Source organism: Pipra filicauda, unplaced genomic scaffold (assembly GCF_003945595.2).
Source record: "Pipra filicauda isolate LSUMZ 115617 unplaced genomic scaffold, ASM394559v2 scaffold241_size1546129_pilon, whole genome shotgun sequence".
Taxonomy (NCBI): domain Eukaryota; kingdom Metazoa; phylum Chordata; class Aves; order Passeriformes; family Pipridae; genus Pipra; species Pipra filicauda.
In genome coordinates this window covers 1,449,394-1,467,333 of record NW_024104356.1, presented here as the reverse complement: position 1 = coordinate 1,467,333, position 17,940 = coordinate 1,449,394, and the positions used below count along the sequence as shown (strand labels likewise).

General features: G+C 59.2%; 2 protein-coding genes across 3 annotated transcripts; one reads left to right on the top strand and one right to left on the bottom strand.

Moving 5' to 3' along the window:
• Positions 1–7,398: 7,398 nt before the first annotated feature.
• On the top strand, positions 7,399–12,232 carry LOC113995030 (rac GTPase-activating protein 1). Its single transcript, XM_039381832.1, has 16 exons — positions 7,399–7,623; positions 7,734–7,936; positions 8,021–8,157; positions 8,365–8,443; positions 8,631–8,684; positions 9,300–9,377; positions 9,634–9,754; positions 9,929–10,119; positions 10,330–10,491; positions 10,636–10,731; positions 10,805–11,006; positions 11,084–11,189; positions 11,336–11,468; positions 11,544–11,646; positions 11,755–11,872; positions 11,947–12,232. Exons 1-16 carry the CDS (start codon positions 7,539–7,541, stop codon positions 11,996–11,998), a joined length of 1,920 nt encoding a protein of 639 aa, XP_039237766.1. The 5' UTR covers positions 7,399–7,538; the 3' UTR covers positions 11,999–12,232.
• Positions 12,233–12,927: 695 nt separating this feature from the next.
• Positions 12,928–17,871, bottom strand: GMPPA (GDP-mannose pyrophosphorylase A). Of its 2 annotated transcripts, XM_027734715.2 has the most exons (13): positions 17,582–17,871; positions 17,416–17,513; positions 17,226–17,329; positions 16,636–16,828; positions 16,410–16,469; positions 16,130–16,260; positions 15,979–15,993; positions 15,263–15,397; positions 14,985–15,082; positions 14,804–14,850; positions 14,611–14,703; positions 14,351–14,519; positions 12,928–14,268 (listed from the first exon to the last, which is right to left on the bottom strand). In XM_027734715.2, exons 1-13 carry the CDS (start codon positions 17,622–17,624, stop codon positions 14,168–14,170), a joined length of 1,287 nt encoding a protein of 428 aa, XP_027590516.1. In that variant the 5' UTR covers positions 17,625–17,871; the 3' UTR covers positions 12,928–14,167. The 2 variants fall into 2 exon arrangements, with proteins under 2 accessions (XP_027590516.1, XP_027590517.1); XM_027734716.2 differs by lacking the exon at positions 15,979–15,993 and having other exon boundaries at positions 17,582–17,869.
• Positions 17,872–17,940: the final 69 nt, after the last annotated feature.

The window sequence follows — 17,940 nt, the reverse complement described above, 5'->3', positions numbered from 1 at the left end:
GAGCAGGGCCGTGGACTCAGGAGAGGTGCATGGGCAGGCATGTGTTGGGGGGGCAACAGCTCTTTGTCCGTGGGGATATGGGGGAACCCCAAGCCCTGAACCAGCCTTGCATCCAGGCTGGCTAAGGAGCCGAGATGCTGAGTGTCACTCTTGCCACAGCTCCTGGACCCTTGGACTCAAGCACCTCTTCGAGGCTCCTCAAAAGCTGCCGGGGGCCAGGCTCCCATGAGCACAGAGCAAGGGGTGGCAGAGCACATGGGGACAGTGACACAGACCTCGGGGGAGTGCTGGGTGCTGGTATCACCTGCATGTCACCACAGGGATGTTACCAGTGTGGCACTACCTTGAGACAAGGAGATCTGATACAATGGAAGGGGTGGCACTGCTCAGCATCCCTTGCCCTCACAGTGTGCAGGAAGACACAAAATTTTTTATGAGGCCAGCACTGAAGCTGAAGGAAATGCTTGTGAGCACTGAGGAGCACTCATGGGTCCAAAAACTTGTCTCCCTTTCTGAACTACCTCAGTTTGTCTAGTAAAAGATAATGCCTTTCCCTATTGGGCTCGCCACACATGCACTTGCCTGGCAGATCCTACAGCACTGTTTCGCTGGCAGTGGCAGAGTGGCAGAGAGCAGAGGCACAGAACAGAGCCATGTCTGTGAGGCCAGAGAGAACAGATTGGGATCAGGGAGGGCACTCGAGCTAGGATAGGGGACTGCACTCTGCTCCCCAGGAACGTCCCAGGAGGGAAGATGTGGAAATCAGAGGATGCCTGGGCACAGGGAGGATGTGGTGCCCGGGCCCTGTGGGCCTGGAAGGGGGGGAGAGGGCTGGGCTCTCTCCTGCAAATGTTTGGACCTGGCCGGGTGCCCACAGGGCTTTGGAGTGAGTGAAAGGCACTGGAAGACCCTGGCGGTGTCTGTAGCCACAGGCTGGCAACACTGGCCCTGCCCAGCTGCTGTGCTCCCCTGGCCTGTGCTCCCCAGCACAGCTTTAAATCCATTAGCTTTGCATAATTAGATTTTTCTCAATTACCAGATTATGATAATTAACAGCTCATTTGTAGGAGGCAGTGCCTAATCCCAGCATCATGCTTGGCTCAATGCCAGCCTGGCTCTCGAGGCTGCTGGTGCTGGGTCAGTGGGCAGTAAAGCAAACACCGGCATGGAGGAGCCTCAGGGATGCTCCCAGGACCCCCCAAAAGCTTTCCACTACTGCTGACCAAGACTTCCCCTGCACTGCCCGGCCAACACAGCCTGCCCAGAGGGGTCAGTCCCCAAAAACAAGGGGGAGAAGAGCCCTCAGGCAGGGACAGGATCCTCTAGTGAAGGGAGTCAACAGGGTTTTAGAAATGGCTCAGGCACCCACATGGCTTCAAAAGTGTAGAAAACATCCTGAGATGCCTCCTCCTGCCAGCAGCCACCAAGGGAAACCACGAGAAGGGTTAGCATTGTGGGCTGGGCTGGCATGGCTGCAGTCATTAAGAGTGTCTTTAATGAACTTTCCCAGTCAATAATGTTGTGAGAAAGGACAGGAGAACACGAAGGCAGCTGCTGGTAAGGTACCAATCTTCATCATGAGAAGGCAGGGCAGTTCAGGCAATTACTGCCCATCAACAGAACTTCATCCCTAGCAACATAATAGAGCAAATATTAAGAGAAAAATGCTTCTGAGGACCTCGAGGGCAGGGGAACAGGGAGTAATAAAGATGTGCTTGGAGCTCGCATGGAATAAATCTGCCCGATCTGACTTGATTGCCTTTTTTGGGTAAAATCGCTAAATAAATTGATGGTGAGGAGACAAGAGGTGTGATATATCAGGTTTTTATTAAAGCATTTGATATAGTATCTCAGGGAATTAATTCCAGTTGGTGGGGACAGCCATACCCTGTCTGAGCTGGGTGCAGCTGAGGAGACGAGGGAGATGGGGCAGCCTTGGACACAAGTAGAACACATGGTGGCATCCTGTGACACCACTGACAGAGCAGCCACTCTTCTTCCACCCAGGTGAATGTGTCACAGCTCCTGCTCCATGGGCAGCTGTGACAGGAGCACCAGTGTTGCATCTGGATTATCTGGATGCACCACCCTGAGACAGTACCCATAGCAAGACTTGTGCCTCAAACTGCACCTGTTTGGGGCCACCACCTCTATGTGCCCAGGGCCATTCTGCAGCTTCAGGACTTTTCTGCTCTTGCCATGGGCTCTGCTTGCAGAGCTCTGGCTGGGAAGTGGCATCAAGCATGGGCAGTGGTCATGCCCAGCTAGGCACAACTGGATAGGATGCCTCAAGCCGTTCCCATGACTCTACTTTGCACAGCATTTCTGCTCTTCTGCCATGAGTGTCTCCAGGCAGGAGATCTGGTCCTGCCTCTCAGCCCAGCATGGGTTGCAGTTTCGGCTCATGCAGGCAATAAATCAGCCTGCTTGCCCGGAGGTGGCTGTGTGGCCCCTGCTGCTTCAGCTCACATTTCCCAGCCTCAAATTACCCCAGGCTGCCAGAGAGCTGGATGGCTTTGTGCCACCCCTCCAAACTCCCCTTACTCTGCTTTTGTCACCAGATCTTGCCAAAGCCTCTCGAGTGCCCCTATGTCCAGGCGCAGCATCTCCCAGCACGTGGTTCCCACCAGCAGCCCTGCTGGGCAGCAGAGCTGTGCCAGCCCCAGCTGCTCGACACCACAGGGAGCCAGATGAGCCTCGGGAAGGCAGCTTTGTTCAACTGCAATGGCATTTGCTCCTTGACCAGATCAGTACAGTGTCAGAGGTCCCCTGCCAAATTTTGACATGTTTGGCTCAGTGGGGGAGCAGCCCAGAGCATGCTTTTTGCTGGAAACCGCCTGGAGTGTTTCTCCTTGAAAACTGTTTTTTCACAGTGGGGTTCCTTTGATGTTCACACTGGGAGCACCACATGCAGCAGTTACACTCCCAGCTGGAGTCTCTTTTCCCCTGACTGAGGAGTCCCTCTTTCTGTCCCCTACAGCCCCTTTCCCTGTCCAGCAGCGCCAAGCAGACAGGGGCTGGAGGTGCTGGAGGTGATGGCAGGCTCTCTGATGGAAACAGCCCTGCCACGGGGCAGGGCTTGAGGGAATCCTTCTGCTGTCAGCACCCACAAAGTGTTGGGTGCTGTGAGATCCTGGAGGAAGCTGGGGGAGAAGCTTCCTTCGTGATGGCACAGCTCACCTTTGGTGCCCGGCCAGCCAAGCTGCCCCAGAAGAAAACCACTAAATCCATGAGACTATTCAGGCATCCCAGGTGGGTGTGATGATCAAAGCACAATGATTCAGGGGCCAAGCAGAGAGAAAAGATCTGTGTTTGTGTGGCATCAGCAGATTTCCCCACAGCCCCCACTTTTCGGGCAACAGAGGAAGCTATTAAATGAGGCGCATCCATAGTGGTCCCAGCAGGATGCTCTCCCCTATATGCTATCTTCTCTCTCCCTGCAGTCTAGCTACTTCCCGCACCAGCCTCTTTCCAGCTCCTTGCACTGGTGCTAATCCCCTAATCTGTGCAAAGCAACAATTTTCTGCATGGCACAGCTGCTGCTTTGAGATCTGCATCCCTCCTCCCCGCATAACCAGCTCCCTTATCAGCAGCAGGTATCAGGTGAGCCAGGCACCATCTACTTCTGATAAACCCGTGTTTTATTTTGCCCTATTTCCATTTATCTCCAAGCTTGTAATTATCCCTCATCTCGCAATGTGTTGTGCTGCCTTGTGCGCTGAGGAGTGGAGGTGACAGGTGCTTTGCCAGGCAGCCCTGGACCAGAGTCTTCCTGGTGGGATGCAAGGACCTGGTGAGGTGATGTTCCAGGACGGGTCCTGCCCACCATGCTGGCTGCTGAGCTATCCCTCCTCTCTCAGCACCCAGGCCGCATTCCCTTTAATCTTACACAGTGGTGGAGATGGATTCTCTCCCTGTGAGCCAGATGTGTTGCACGGAGCATAAACACCCGCGACAGTTGTTGTGCTCCTCGGTGCGAAGGCATCAGATGTCTGCATTAAAACAAAGCTCTCCACTTAATTACTCAGGCTGATAATTCAGCGCGTGGAGGCGGCTCTGGCTGAGAGCAGAGGGCTGGATCACAGCTGGGACTGGAGAGCCTTGAAGTGCACATTAATCCCAGCTCTTGCAGCCCTGATTAACGGTACTGGAAACCTGCCCGCCCCACGCATTCCCAGGGAAAGGGTCTGTTACTGCCCCACCAGAGGTGGCCCAGGTTGGAGCCCAAGTGGCTCTGCTGACCCCTCGCTAGGCCAAGGTACCCCCTTCTCAGCATCTTTGGAATGGGGTGGTCCAGGACATGAGGGACTATCACTCTGAGGGTGTTGTGCTGCCCATCTACTGCTTCTGGAACCCATGGGAGCTGGGTGCAGTATGGTGAGGGTCAGGCAGGACCCCAGGGTCACCCTGCACAAGGACCTGATGCAAGGGAGAACTAGAGACTGGAACTGCCGCTGGCTGGTGAGAACTGGAGACAGACCATGGCTGGGCTCAGATCAAGACCAGGCAGACCACCTAAGACCTTCCCCTTGGGGCCAAAGCTGCCTACTCCTGCTAACCTGAATTTCTCCTTCCAGGACCAACAAACACCTCCTACAAATTCTTTTTGCTCCCCTCAGTCATCTCCAGGGCCTAGGGCCCTTCCTGGCAGAGTCCCTCACTCAACTGTGTGCCTAGGCCTGCAAGCACCTGCCCAGCTCTGCCAGTTTGTCTGGGATGGGATTCTTTCTTGAACCTATCTCCCCTTCTCTCCCTCCTGCCTGGTTCTCCAGCCCTGCCCCTACTCCCTTCCCTCTCCTCATTCCTCCCTGACCCCAGTGCATGGTCATCCCTGGATCTGGGGCATCCCTCTCCCAGTAAAGCCCCCAGCAGATTGGCACTGACGAAGATCTGCCTGTGGGGTCCTGTCTGTCCAGGGAGACTGATTTCCTCCAGCTCTGCTCCTGCCCTCTTATCTCTCTTCCCTGGCCCACACATTTTGCTCTGTGGCCAGGGTGAGTGGGAGTCACAGACCCTATCCTGCCTGGGCTGAGCACCCAGGCTGGTGCTGGGCATGCGGGTCAGACAGACCCAAAGCAGGCAGGCAGGCAGATGCAGACAGCACCATCCCAGCGGGGCTCCAAGAGTTAAGTTGTCATGTATTCAGGGCCATGCGCTGGCCAGGAATTACACTTTTATCGGCATGCGGTGCTGCCGCCACTTGAATTGGGACTGGGAACTCTATTTCCGAGCTCACCCAAATTATTCTCGAAGAGATAAAGCGCGGTGCAGAGCAGCGCCGGCGCTTCATTAACATTCCCCAGCCCATTCAGCTTTAAACGAAGATTGCCTGCCTCGGAAAATGATAAAATTGAACATGTGAAGCAGGGCATTATGTTCCATCAGCCGATATTATTTCCCACGCAGAGGCCGAGCAGAGACACAAACAGCTATTTATGCAGTGCCTGGCCAAGCCAGGGTGGCTTGGGAGGGGGGAACAGGCAGTGGTGGGGACACAGACTGGGTGGCAAGTGCCCCCCTCCCATCCCTGGGCATAAGAGGGGCTGTCTGCATACTGCCAAGGCTGCTCTGACCTTCTGGGGGCTTCCAGGCTTGTATCCAGAGTGCAAGGTGAATCTGGAGACCACAGGCCTGCTCCATGTGTGGTGTGGAAAGGGGCTCAGGGGTGTGTGGGTTTCCCCAGGCAGTGCTGGCAGGGCTGGGGCATCTCCGTCTGCTGCCCTGACCGGGAAATGCATGTCCCCTACGAGACCTGAGCAGGTGGGGTGCTGGCTCCATATGCAGGATGGGGTCTAACCTCGTGGGTGGGTGCTGGGCCAGTGGGGTTGGGGGCCATCCACAGCCAGGGAGCATGTGCCTCCCCAGAGGCAGGCAGGGAGGGCTGGGCACGCAGGGGAGGGCTGAGCAGGAATGCCCCCGGGGCTGCAATTGGATTTTGCTTGGCCATGCTGAGCCTATCGATCCAGCAGTAATTAAAGTCGCTCCAAAACCTGACTCATATTCAACCTTGGAAGGAAGGAGCTTCTCTGAGAAACACCCTCTGCTTCCCGTGTGCTGGCATGGTGTGCAGCAAAGCCTTGCCAAGGTGCTTCCAGCCCATCCCTTTGGGTAGATGGGCTCTGTCCCAAAGAGGGACCCTGCTTTGGGACTGCCTGGGGCCCAGGCAGCAGCACCCATCAGGCAGCATTCTTGCCAGTGTCCCCAGCATCACACAGCCCCGCTTGTGAATGCTGATGAGGTTCAGCCCTTGAGGGGGGGTCCATGTTGTCTGGACTCTATAGCTATTCTCTGGACCCTGGCTATTTTGTCCCCATGTGCCCGAGACACATCCCTGGGATGTGGTAGTGCTCCCCCATGCCCCTTTCTTGTCATTGTCTGGGCCCAATGAGGGACTGACACAGGGAGAGGAGCCTATTGAATCCACAGGCACTCCTGAGAAGCACCGGGGTGTTGGGGTGGACCTGCTGCCACATGTCCACAGGATGTAAAACCCCTTCTCCAGTTCAGAGGCAGCCGCGGAGGCGTGAAGGCAGGCGAGGGGCCTGCGAGGTGTTTGTGTGTCTGTATGTGTGTGTGCAGGGGCTTGCACGCCCAGCCCTGCCGCCAGCCCCGCTGCTATTCCTGGTATTCGTAGCAGGTCGGGACAGGCACTGGGGAGGGGGAATTGCCTTTCGTCGGTGCCCCCCGCACCCTGCCTGGACCCTCCAATGAGAACGCAGGGCCGCCAGGACCCGGGGGCTGCGGCAGAGAGGGGGTGCGGGGCGGGGGGCTGCCCTGGGGAGTCCCCGTGCAGGGGACCCGGGGGCACAGCACGGACAGCGCGGGCAGCGGCGGGGCTTTGCGGCGGGAAGGTGGCTCCATCTGCAGGACACGGACCCGGCCGGGAGACCCGGTGCGGGGGATCCTCGCCGCCCCCGCCCGCCGCTTTCCATGCGGGGCACAGTGCTGGGGGACAGCGGACAGGGGCAGCGGCTCCTCCGGCTCCTCCGCCCCCATCTGCGCCCCTCCCGGGATGCGGGGCTGGGGAAGCCGTGCCCCTTCCCGCATCCCTGCACCCCCCCAATGTCTCCCGCGCCCAGTGCTCCCGCCGACGCTCCTGCACCCCCGAGCACCCCGCACCCACTGACCCTGCACTGCTCAAGTGCTCTCATTAGGTACATCCAGTGCCTGGGCATCCTCCGCCCCCAAAGGCAACCCTCACCCTGTTCCGCACCCCTGCAGCCAGTCCTGCCTCCGCACCCCGGGGCATTCCATGCCTAAAGATCCCTGGAACATTCCCCCTCGCCGGCAGCAGCCGGGACGGCGGGTCGGGCCCGGTGGCGGCGGGAGGCGGAGGCGGAGCCGGGCCGGGCTCCACCCCGGCCCCCGGCCCACATAGGCCGGCCGAGAGGGCCCCTCGCCCCCTGAGCCTGCGCCGTCCCGGGGGCGCACGGCCCATCCCAGTGGTCGGAGGAGAGCGTGGTACAGAAGCTGCGGGTGGATCCGGGGGAAGGGGTGCTGTGCTGCCTGACTGCGGGGTTCCTGTCCCGGGCGTCGGGATGCTGCGGCAGCGCTGCGGGCGGCTCCTGGCCCGGCTGGAGCAGGGGCTGCAGCTGCTGGAGCTCGGCGGCAGCGTGGAGGAAGGTGGGTGTGTGCAGCCCCTCGGCCCAGGGCACCCCGGAACCCCTGTCTCCATCGAGGTTTGGGGGAGCTTGCCCCGCTCCCGTCTGGCCACCCGCTGGTTTTGCCCCCAGACTACATCCGGATCGTTCGGTGCTTCGAGGCAACACGCCAGAGATGCTGCCGGCTGGAGCAGGACGGGCGTCGTGCCCGCGAGAAGCTGGCCCGTGTGGAGGCCGAGCGGGCAGCGCTGGAGGTGAAGCTCAAGCATGCCCGAAACCAGGTAGAGGTGGAGATGAAGAAGCGGCACCGGGCAGAGGCTGAGCTGGAGAAGCAGGTCAGGGGGCTGGCCACAGGGGTACCCCGCAGGGCTGGCTGCGGGGACCCCAGCCCTCTCACCACCACCCTGTTTCACTTACAGGAGCGCAAACTTCAGCTGGTCTTTGAGTCTCTGATGCGGGAGCCATGGGGCAATGAAATGCTGAGCAGGAACCAGTGCTCTGTTCTCAGCGCCCTGGCCGGCCGGCGCCTCGGGGCGACCCTGGCACCGGGCAGGAGGTGAGCAGGGCTGCCAGACCTCAGCCCCTCGGGCAGCCCTGGGCTTGGCTGTGCCCCTCTCCCCCTCACTGCTGCTCACCTTGAGGGGCTGGTTGGGCATGGGGATGCTTGGGCTCTGCAGAGGCATCAGCCATGAGCTCCCAGGAGCAGCTGTATGAGTAGGTGCTGGCTGAGGGGGGAATTGCTCCAGCTGAGCTCACTCTGCAGGTCATCTGCAGTGGACGAGTCGTGCCAGTCCCTCTTGTCCCACTCAGATATCAGCTATGACCGCACCGAGGATGATGTGGTAAGGAGTGTCCTGCTGTGACTCTTGGGGTTCACCCCAGCAGTGAGGGGGTGTTTTTACCCCACTTCTGCAGTGGAGCAGCCCCTTTGCATGTCTGTGGTTAGGGGTGGGCTGCTGTCAGAGCCAGAGATGAATGTTGGGGTTGTCCCTGGCCTTGCCAGCCCCTAGACTCCTTGCTGCCTTTCAGGATGTTGATATGACGGTGGTGCGGACCCTGAAGCGCAAAGCCCCGGAGAGGCAGGTATGAAGGAAATTCCGGGAGCCCTGGGGGCTGGTGTTGAGGTGGGGTCTGTGCCCCTCTGTGGGTAAGGATCACCCAGCTCTGATCCCAAGGTAATGTGCCCTTGGGTCCCTCTTCCCACTCAGATCCTCATGTACAGCCCAGATTGGGGTACTGGCCCTGGGCCATGAGAGGTGAGGGCACCCAGATACTTATCCATCCCAGCACAAGAGGCTGCAAGGAGCCTGGCAGGGGGTTTAATTTATTGATGCTGGGCTGGGAGCATCGTCTCTCGGCAAACCTCCCGCGATCAATAGAAACTCCATTATGCTCCACTGTGGCCCAGCTGGGCTCCTCAATAATTCATCCCCATATGTGGGCATCCCGCACCCTGCTCCGCTTGCACCTCTGCATTGCAGGCCTGGCCTAGCCTCCCCCAGCCCCAGGGCTGGCTCCAGCCCGGAGGGGGGCCTGAGTCCCCAAGGTGCCTGGTGTGGGGCAGGCAATGCTGGGGGGGTGACATGAGACTGGGACTTTTTTTTGGGCTGGGGGCCACTTGATTGAGTGATCTGGTGTGTGGGGCAAAGTCAGGGAGAGGTCTCTGCCTGCTCTTCACACTGTTTTCTCTGTTTCTAGCATGTGTCCCTGGCCCCTCAGATTGGCCCTGTTGTGATGGCAAAGAGGCACCGTTCTTCTGTGATACCCCATAATGCTGTGAGTAGGGACCTCAGCGTGCCCTGAGCAGGAATGGGGTGCATGGGCTGTCCCAGTGCCAGAAGGCAATGCTGCAGCCTTCAGTCCTGTGGGTTCTATGGGGTCTGCTGTGTCACCCTGGCCCCAGTGGGGACAGCATCCCTGGCTCTGGAGGACCACAGGGATGTGGATTGGGTGGAGCAGAGATCATGAGGGAGATGTTGGAGAACTGTGGGGCTGCGGACAGGCACCTTCTCATTGCCTCCTATCTTGACAGGCAAGTGTCCCCTCTATGCCCCCTCCTGCTGAGGTCCCAGGCCCTGCTGGAAGCCTCCTGCCCACTGCTTTGGTCCCACGCCGCCGATCTTGCCGGGGACACCGTGTATCCATGCGTGCAGGTCATGGGAAGGGCTGAGGAGAGGGTTGGTGGGTGATGGGGGACTAGCCTCAGGATGCTGCTGTCACATGTCCTCTGGACATGCCAAATGCCACTGTCCCATGCAGAGGTTCCCTGAGAGCTGAAAAGCCCCTCCCCACATGCCAGCTGGTAGATGGGATGGTTTGCCTTTCAGGTCTCCCTCCACTACCTCCTCCCTCTGAAGAGCTGACCACGGCGTGCAGCACCAGTGAAGCTCATGGCTGCCGTGCCCCGGGGCAGGAGAGCCACACTGAGGGTAGCTCAGTGGGGCAGCCAGCACCAGCCCCCTTCCCCTCACCTCCACAGAGCCTCCCAACAGTCCAGCACCAGTTCACATCCAAAACGGTTTGAGTCCCAGCCTCTCTCATCCTGGGTGGCAGGCAAGGGGAGAGGGTCGTGGTTTGGGGGGGGGAAGGGTCTCCTCTATCCCCCACCCTCTTAGCTCTGTCTGCAGGGGGAATGGATGGAGGTAGTGGGGGCTGACTGAGAGAAGATAAAGGAGTGGTACTGGGTATCTGCAAGAAGGGGGGCCCCTTACCCTGCCGTCCTCTCCAGGTGATCCGCCCTGAGCCGTGTGGTGTCTGTGGCTCCCGCATCCGCTTTGGGAAGACTGCCATCAAGTGCTGTCAGTGCCAGCTGCTGCTGCACACCAAGTGTCGGGAGCAGTGCCCCAACCCTTGTGCACCCCGGCCTCGCCACCCCACCTGGCCCCGTGAGGTGAGGGGGCACAGCAGTGCGTGGGGGCTGCTCCATGTCCCCATGGGGCTTTGGGGCTATCAGCCCCAGGATGCTGGGCCTCTGCCCACCCTGACTGCAGGGCTGGGTGGTGGGCACAGAGTGGGTCAACGTTGTCCTCCCCAGGGTGTGTTGGCTGACTTCGCCCCCTCCATGAGGCCCCTGGTGCCCTTGCTGGTGGTTCAGTGTGTGACCGAGGTGGAGACTCGAGGCTTGACAGAGGTAGGGGCTAGGATGGTGGAGGTGGTTGATGCTGTGGTTCCTATGGGCCTGAGCTTCTCTCCCTGTGCCCCAGACAGGGCTGTACCGGGTGCCGGGTGCAGAGCAGCTGGTGCGGGAGTGGAAGAGGAGGCTGCTGCGGGCTGGGGGTGCGCTGCCCGCCCTCAGCAGTGTGACTGACATCCACGTGGTGTGTGGTGTGCTCAAGGACTTTCTGCGGGGCCTCAAGGAACCACTGGTTACCTTCAGCCTCCACCCTGCCTTCCTGAGTGCTGCTGGTGAGCAGGGGTCCCAAGGTGTGGGACATGAGAGAAGAAGAGGCTGCTTCTAACAGTGATCCCTGGTGCCACCACAGACATCCTGGATGATGCTGCCTGTGACACAGCCCTGCGGCACGTGGTGAGCAAGCTGCCCCCAGCCAACAGGGACACCCTGGCCTTTCTCATGCTGCACCTGCTCAAGTGAGTGGATCATCCTGGTGTGGGTTCTGTCCCCATCTTCTGGCTCTCTGCCCCTCACCCAAGCTTTGTGCCCTAGAGCAGGGAAGCTGTGGATGAGGGGCCCCTTGGCTGGGCAGCATGCTCACACCCTCTGTCCCCACTTGCAGGGTATCGCGCAGCCCCGACTGCAAGATGGACGTGCTCAACCTGTCCCGTGTGTTTGGTCCTACGCTGGTAGGACACAGCTCAGCCAACCCCACACCACTTGCCATCATGGAGGACACACCGCGGCAGTGCAAGGTGAGGGGGTCCTTGAGGTGTGGGGTGTACCCTGGGCACTGCCAGCATCCCTGTCCTACATCCCTCTCTGCCCAGGTGGTGGCTCGTCTCCTCTCGCTGCCACCTGACTTCTGGAGAGGCTTTGTGGGGACAGAGCAGGAGAACCTTGTGCCGATGCCAGCCCCAGGGGGTGAACGTGGTGAGGCACAAGAGCCCCAACCCCTCCTGCCTTGGCCTTGTGGCTTCTTTGAAAGGTCCTGGTTGTCCATGGCTGGGGTTTGATAGCTGTCTCCACTCTATCCTACAGAGCTGTTCTTCCACCCCATTGTCTCTCTGGAACCCAAGCCAGGCCAGCTGAGCCCAGCTGGTACCTGCTGCCTCCCCAGCACCCTGCGGAGCTGCGTGGGCACGGCCACCCAGCCCCCGTGAGTGCTGCCAGGGGTGGGTGGGAGCCCAGGGGAGCTCACTTTGCACCCCTGACTCATCTCTCCCCACGCAGGCAGGGGCCGGCCCCGAGGAAGGTGGGCCGGTTCTTCCCTTCTCCAGTGTAGCCTGCACCAGTGGCTCCCTGGGGACATGGAGCTGGCACTGGAGGAGGAGCAAAGCCTGCAGCAGCAGGCTGCCTGTGGGGTGGCAGTGCTGAGCTCGAAGCTCTGCTCTGCTTCCCTGGGGTGCTTCCCTCGGGGCTGGGGAGCAGAGCTGGCTCTGCCCAGCCATGGTGGCAGGGATGCTACCCCAGTGCTGTACTTTGTCAGGTTTCTATTAAATGTTTGCAGCAAAACACACCTGGCTGTGGCTGCTGTCTGTCCCTCCTTGCTGCTGGCACCCCAGGTACCAGGGGTTAGGGAGCATGGGCATGATGGAGCCTGGCTGGGCAGTCGACAAGAGCTGTACAGTCAGCACAGGTGTAAGCAATGCCTATTTTGGTAGGGCAGACAAGGCCTCCTTCCACCTGAGCTGAATCCCTCCTCTCCTGCCCTGGAGACCAGGATGTGGGAGGCCCCTCTATGAGCTCAGATGTTGGCCTCAAGTAATTGGAGCTGTCCTGCTCAGGGCAGGACAACCTTAAAGTGTTTCCAGACTTCCTAGCGCCTCAGCGGAGGCCCCTTTAACCCCTTCCTCTCCTCCAGCCCTGGCGCTAGAGCTGCAAAGCCCAAGCAGCACTGGAATGTACAGCTCTTTCCCTCCAAGACAGGAAAGCAGAATGATGCTGTAATGGAGCAAGATACTAGGAAGGGCTCATCTCCCAGACAGCTCTGTGCAAGGGGGAACTTAGAGAAAAGGGTCATTACACAACAGGGCTGAGAACTGCCCCATGGTCACATCCAGCAGCTGATAAACCTTTGTCCCTACTAAAAGCTGGACCAGATGTGGCACATGGGAGAAAATTCATGTACAATCTTGAAAGCAAGTACTTTGGCTCAGTTTTCCCCAGCGCAGGAGTGTACACCACAGGGCAAGAAAATTAACACATCCAAGGCAGAGGCAAAACTGAAGGAGTTTAATGTGCTTAAAGCCAGGGAACAGCTAATCCCCGCCCAGGACCACAGGAGAACTGGCACAGGAAGGCACAGGGCTGGGAGCAAGGATTTACTGCAAATCCATTGAGCTGGGGTGGTACTGGATGAATGGAGAATATCTAATGTGGCGTCTCACTGAAGGTGAGAGGCATGATGGGGCCCTCGGTGCAGTGCAGGGCTTTAGCACAGAGCTCAAAAATGGGGGTAAATGGATAAAAGGCAGTGTTGGTTACAATAGAGAGCCTGTGCTTCAATAAAATCAGGTTTTTGAGACAAAGCGAGGTGCTACATCTCTGGCACCTCTACACATGTAAGTTGATTGCTCTGGTGCCCTGTGAATGTGGCTAGTGCAAGAGAGAGACGTGCGGTGAGCCCCCCAACCTACAGCCATGCTGGTGTGAAGGAGGCTCTTGGCCCACCAGGGTGGCAGAGGCTTGCTGCCATCACTCTGAGCCCTGCCTAGGCAGCAGACACAGGTCTCAGCCTGACAGAAGCAGGCCTGGCAAGGCTGGCAGCTCTTCTGGCTTGCACTGAGCCCATGGGGGAAGAGGTTGTGCTAGGGGAAGGGGTGCTCTTGCAGTTCCCTCCAGGGCCAGCAGCCTTCGAGTCTAACCCAGCCCTTGTGTGCCAGTACCCTTAGGACAGCTTGGCACTGTTTTCCCAGTAGTAGGCAGGAGCCCAGCTCAGGCAGTTGCAATCACACTGATGAAATCAGGAGGCTCCCAACTGGCTCCTGTGGGGTGAGCTGCCTACACAGGACAGGCCCATTCAAAGCTCCTTGGTCTCTAAGATGGGCCAAGACCTTCCAGGGAGATGCAGACAGCAAATGATGCAGGGAGAGCCTGGTGAGGAGTGTCAATGTGGTGCTGTTAGTGCCCTTTGGTGGAGAAACACCCAAAATTGGATCCACAACACTGCAGGCAGCAAGTGCTCCCTACACAGGTAGGCAGGCTGGTGCCAGGGTCACATGCTGTCCCTGAAGCCTTCACCCTGGCCTGGGGCTGGTCCCTGGGCTGCAAGAGAAGCAGCACACAAGGCTGATGCTCACCAGCTTTAATGTCTGTCTGGAGCAGTAGTCAGGCACTTGCAGGGCTCCTGGCCTGTACCTATTCCTTTGGGGGTACTGGGAACCTCCCAAGAGGGCACAGGCTCTTGTTGTGGGGCACAGCAGGGAGTGGGTGGCTGGTGCTGGCCCCTGACTCACAGGATAATCTGGTTTTTGTAGCTGCGGCTCAGCTCCTTGTGAGGAAGGACAATGGAGTTGAGAATAACGACCTCAGCAGGGATGGTGACACTGCAGCCTGCAGGGAGAATGCAAGGACGTTAGCAGGCGGGGAGAGACTGCCTCGCTGAGCAGCGCCATTTGGTGCAGCAGGGACATACCCAGGATCGTGATGGATGGTGTGAGGCGTCCATCCCGGAAAAGGGTCTCGCTGTCAATCTTGGCATAGGGATCATTGGGGTTGGGGTCACTGGGCGTTCCTTCAACCCGGGCCCAGCGCCCAATGGTGCTGTCCCAGCCCACAATGGTATTGAGGACACAGGTGTGGTCCTGGGGTGAAGGAAAGGGGAATGCAGAGTGCAGCTGCCTCCCTGCAAGGAGTGGGGGTTGATACCCACTCCCTCAGGCAAATCCTACTTACGTGGAGTGAGGCACCGTGCAGTACAATGGACTCTCGCACACGCACACCAGCTCCCACTGTCACCCCCTCCCCAATGGAGACATTGGGGCCTAACTGTGAGGACAGAGGGAGGTGATGAGGGCAAGGAGGACAATAATGCCCTTGGCACCCCTGAGTGTCTCCCTGCTCCAGGGCTCCCCCAGCCTGCACTCACCACTGCAGTGTTGTCAATGGAAGCTGTCGGGTGGATGTACACGTTCCCTGCAACACAAGGCAGTGGTGTCAGCAAAGGCAGCTCACAGGAGCACCTGTCTCTTAGATCAAGGGAGATCCTGCTCATGGGTCCCACTGCCTCCCAAGGCAGCCCCAAAGGCATTAGCAAGTCAGAAAGGTACCTCGGATGACAGGGCCTCCAGGTTTGTTCTGGGCCAGTCTCTCTGGGTGGCTTTTGCTGTACTGGTTCAGGTAAAGGCGGCTGGCATAGATAGCAGAGCTGGAGAAGGAAAAGCAAAATATTGTTATTGTCACTCTGGCACTACCAGGGCAGAGAAGGAAGATCCAAAATCAGCACCGCCCACCTACGCTCAGGGTCCTGCCTGAGCACCCTCCTCTCCCATCCCTCATATGGATCACTTGATGCTCCTGCTGCACCAACTCTGCCTTCAGCCCTTACCCAGCTGATTTGATCTGACTCCAGAAGCCATCAGTTTTGTAGACATGGAGTTTGCCACTCCCAGCCAGTGCTGTAAAAACGTCCTGCTCTAGCCGGATCACTTCTGCACGCTGCCAGCCATTGGAGCTTTCCTCTCTGCAAGAAAGAGTCCTGTTAGACACTCCATTCCTTGGCTAAGGACCCTGGCAGAGCTACCCTCCCCAAATTCAGGGGCTTTGATAAACCCAGATTCCTACCTAGCCATGCACTTCTCCCCAAAGCTGGGGACAGTGCCAGCCATGGGGCTAGGCCAGGACAGTTCCACTGAGCACCAGAGCAGCAGAGGGATGGGGCTCTGCCAGCCAAAATAAGCTCTGAGCCAGAAGCTGATGGTGCAAGAGCCCCACCCAGTCCATGTGGGTGAATGATCCTGCCCCCAATCCAGAGCTTGGCACAGCTGGAGTTTAGCTTTGGTGGTGGCAGAGATGATAGGTGACAGGCTGGCTGGCACAAAAAGCTGGAGGGGAGCAGAGCATTCCCAGGTGAAAGACTTGCTCAGTCCCTCATCCAGAGCTGAATGAAAATGGGGTGGGAGAAGAGGAAGGGAGAGGGGGAGTCAAGCTGGCCAGGAGGGGCGCAGAGGAAAGAGCAGGCTGGAGGAAGGAGGGAAGCATGCATTATCACCAGGAATGATCCGGCCCAGAGAGCAGCCAGTACAGACACAGAGGGAGACTTACCCAAGGTAAGGACAGCTGGTGCAGGACCAGGAAACGAGTGAGTGATGGCAGAGGAGGAGAAAAGATAGAGAAAGAATGGAGGATGAGTGTGCTGCTGCAGCCCCGGGAAGCAGTGGGGTGGGAGGGACACAGAGCAGAGTGAGGCACTCACAGTGCTAGCTCCTGCTGGTTCCTCTGGAAGACCTCGCCAATATGCTGGAAGATGGCAGGTGTGAAGAGGTAGATGCCGCAGTTGATGATCTCACTGACAAACGTGCTGGGCTTCTCCACATAGTGTTGGACCTGGAGGCAAGAGAAGAGATGTGAATCCTGGGGCGCAGCCCCCACGCCCAGCGTCACACCCTCTATGTCGCACTGGGAACGCGCGCCCACGCAGGCAGCGCAGCACCCACTGCCCACGCTGTGCTCAGCTCCCTAAGGCCCTCCAGTACCTCCTGCGTGTCCGCATTCGCCACGATACAGCCGTAATTCAGTGCCTGTGTCCTGTTGGCCTATGGAGCAAGGACATGTAAGGAATGGTGGAGCACTGGGCAAGCCGATGCAGAGCAGACGAAACCCAGAGCTCACAGCCCAGGACCCACCCACCACCAGAGCCACTGGCTTCTAAGCCCATGGCAGAGCACTGCAGCTCTTCTGCTCCCCAACACTGCCACTCACTGTGGTACCCAGAATGACAAAGCTGTGCATGTCCCCGTGCTGTTGCCAGAACTCCAGCATCTCCTGTAAGGGGAACTCTGAGCACACGTCTGCATTGAGGACAAAGAAGGCCTCAGCACCACCTGACAGGATCTGGTCTCGGAAGTGATAGATGCCACCACCCGTGCCCAGTGCTGCATACTCCTGAAGATACCTGTGAGCAGAGTAGGGAAAAGCAAGGGCTTAGGGAAACAGATGCTTGGTGGCACCAACTGGCACCAAGGCTGGGAAGGGTTGGGAGGATCTGGAGAGACATAATCCTGCCATGTAGCAATGGGGCTCACATGGACACTGCACAGAAGGAGGCCGTGGAAGCTTAGAGCTGGGCTAGAGAGGCATCTCTGGAGCACAAACCAGCCAGGGCAGGGCCCAAGGCAAAGGAAAGATGATAGAACACAGGAGGCCAGCTGTGCCTATACACGGTGGGACAGAGCCCACCTGCCTAATGCCTGAGTGCTAGCTGGGGGCTGCCAACCTGGGGAAGGCAGGTGAGGGGCCGAGCCAGGCTGTCCCACTGCGTGTGCCCCAGGGGTGCGAGAGCTTCTGCCCACCTGATGGGGATCTTGAACTCTTGCTGTGCTGACACCAGAAAGCGGCTGAGGGCCTCGTGGGGCTGGTAGAAGCCCATCAGCAGGATCTCCTTCATGCCAGGCACCTGGAGAGGGACGAAGGGAGTAAGCAGAGTGGAAAGGGTGGCCCTCAGCTCCACGGCCCCAGCCTCGGCCCCCCGGCCTCCCGTACCTTGGCGCAGGCCTCGATGTGGTGCTGCACCATGGGCACACCGGCCACGGGGAAGAGCGGCTTGGGCACCTCGAAAGACAGCGGCCGGAACCGAGTCCCTGCGGAGCAGAGTGGGGTCGGCGGGGCGCTGAGCCGGGGGGGCGCCCCGCGCGGCCCGCGCACTTACCCTTTTGCGGGCCCCCGATAAGGATGACGGCCTTGAGCGGCATCGCGGCTCCGCTCCGCTCCGGCGGCCCCGCACCGACCTCCGGCCCCGCAGCTCACGCCGCGCCCCCAGCCCGGCCCCGCCGCCGCTTCCGCGCACGTGGCTGCGACACGTCAGCGCCGGGGAGGGCTGCCGGGGCCGCCCGCGACCGCCAGGGGGCGCCCGCGGCCGCTGTGGGGAGCTGTGCAGATGGGTGCGAGGGCCCGTGTGCGTGCGTGTGAGTGTGTGTGTGTGGGGCCGTGTGCGTGTGCGTGTGTGTGTGTGAGGGCGTGTCGGTGCGTGTGTGTGTGTGAGTGGTGGCGTGTGCGTGTGTGTGTGTG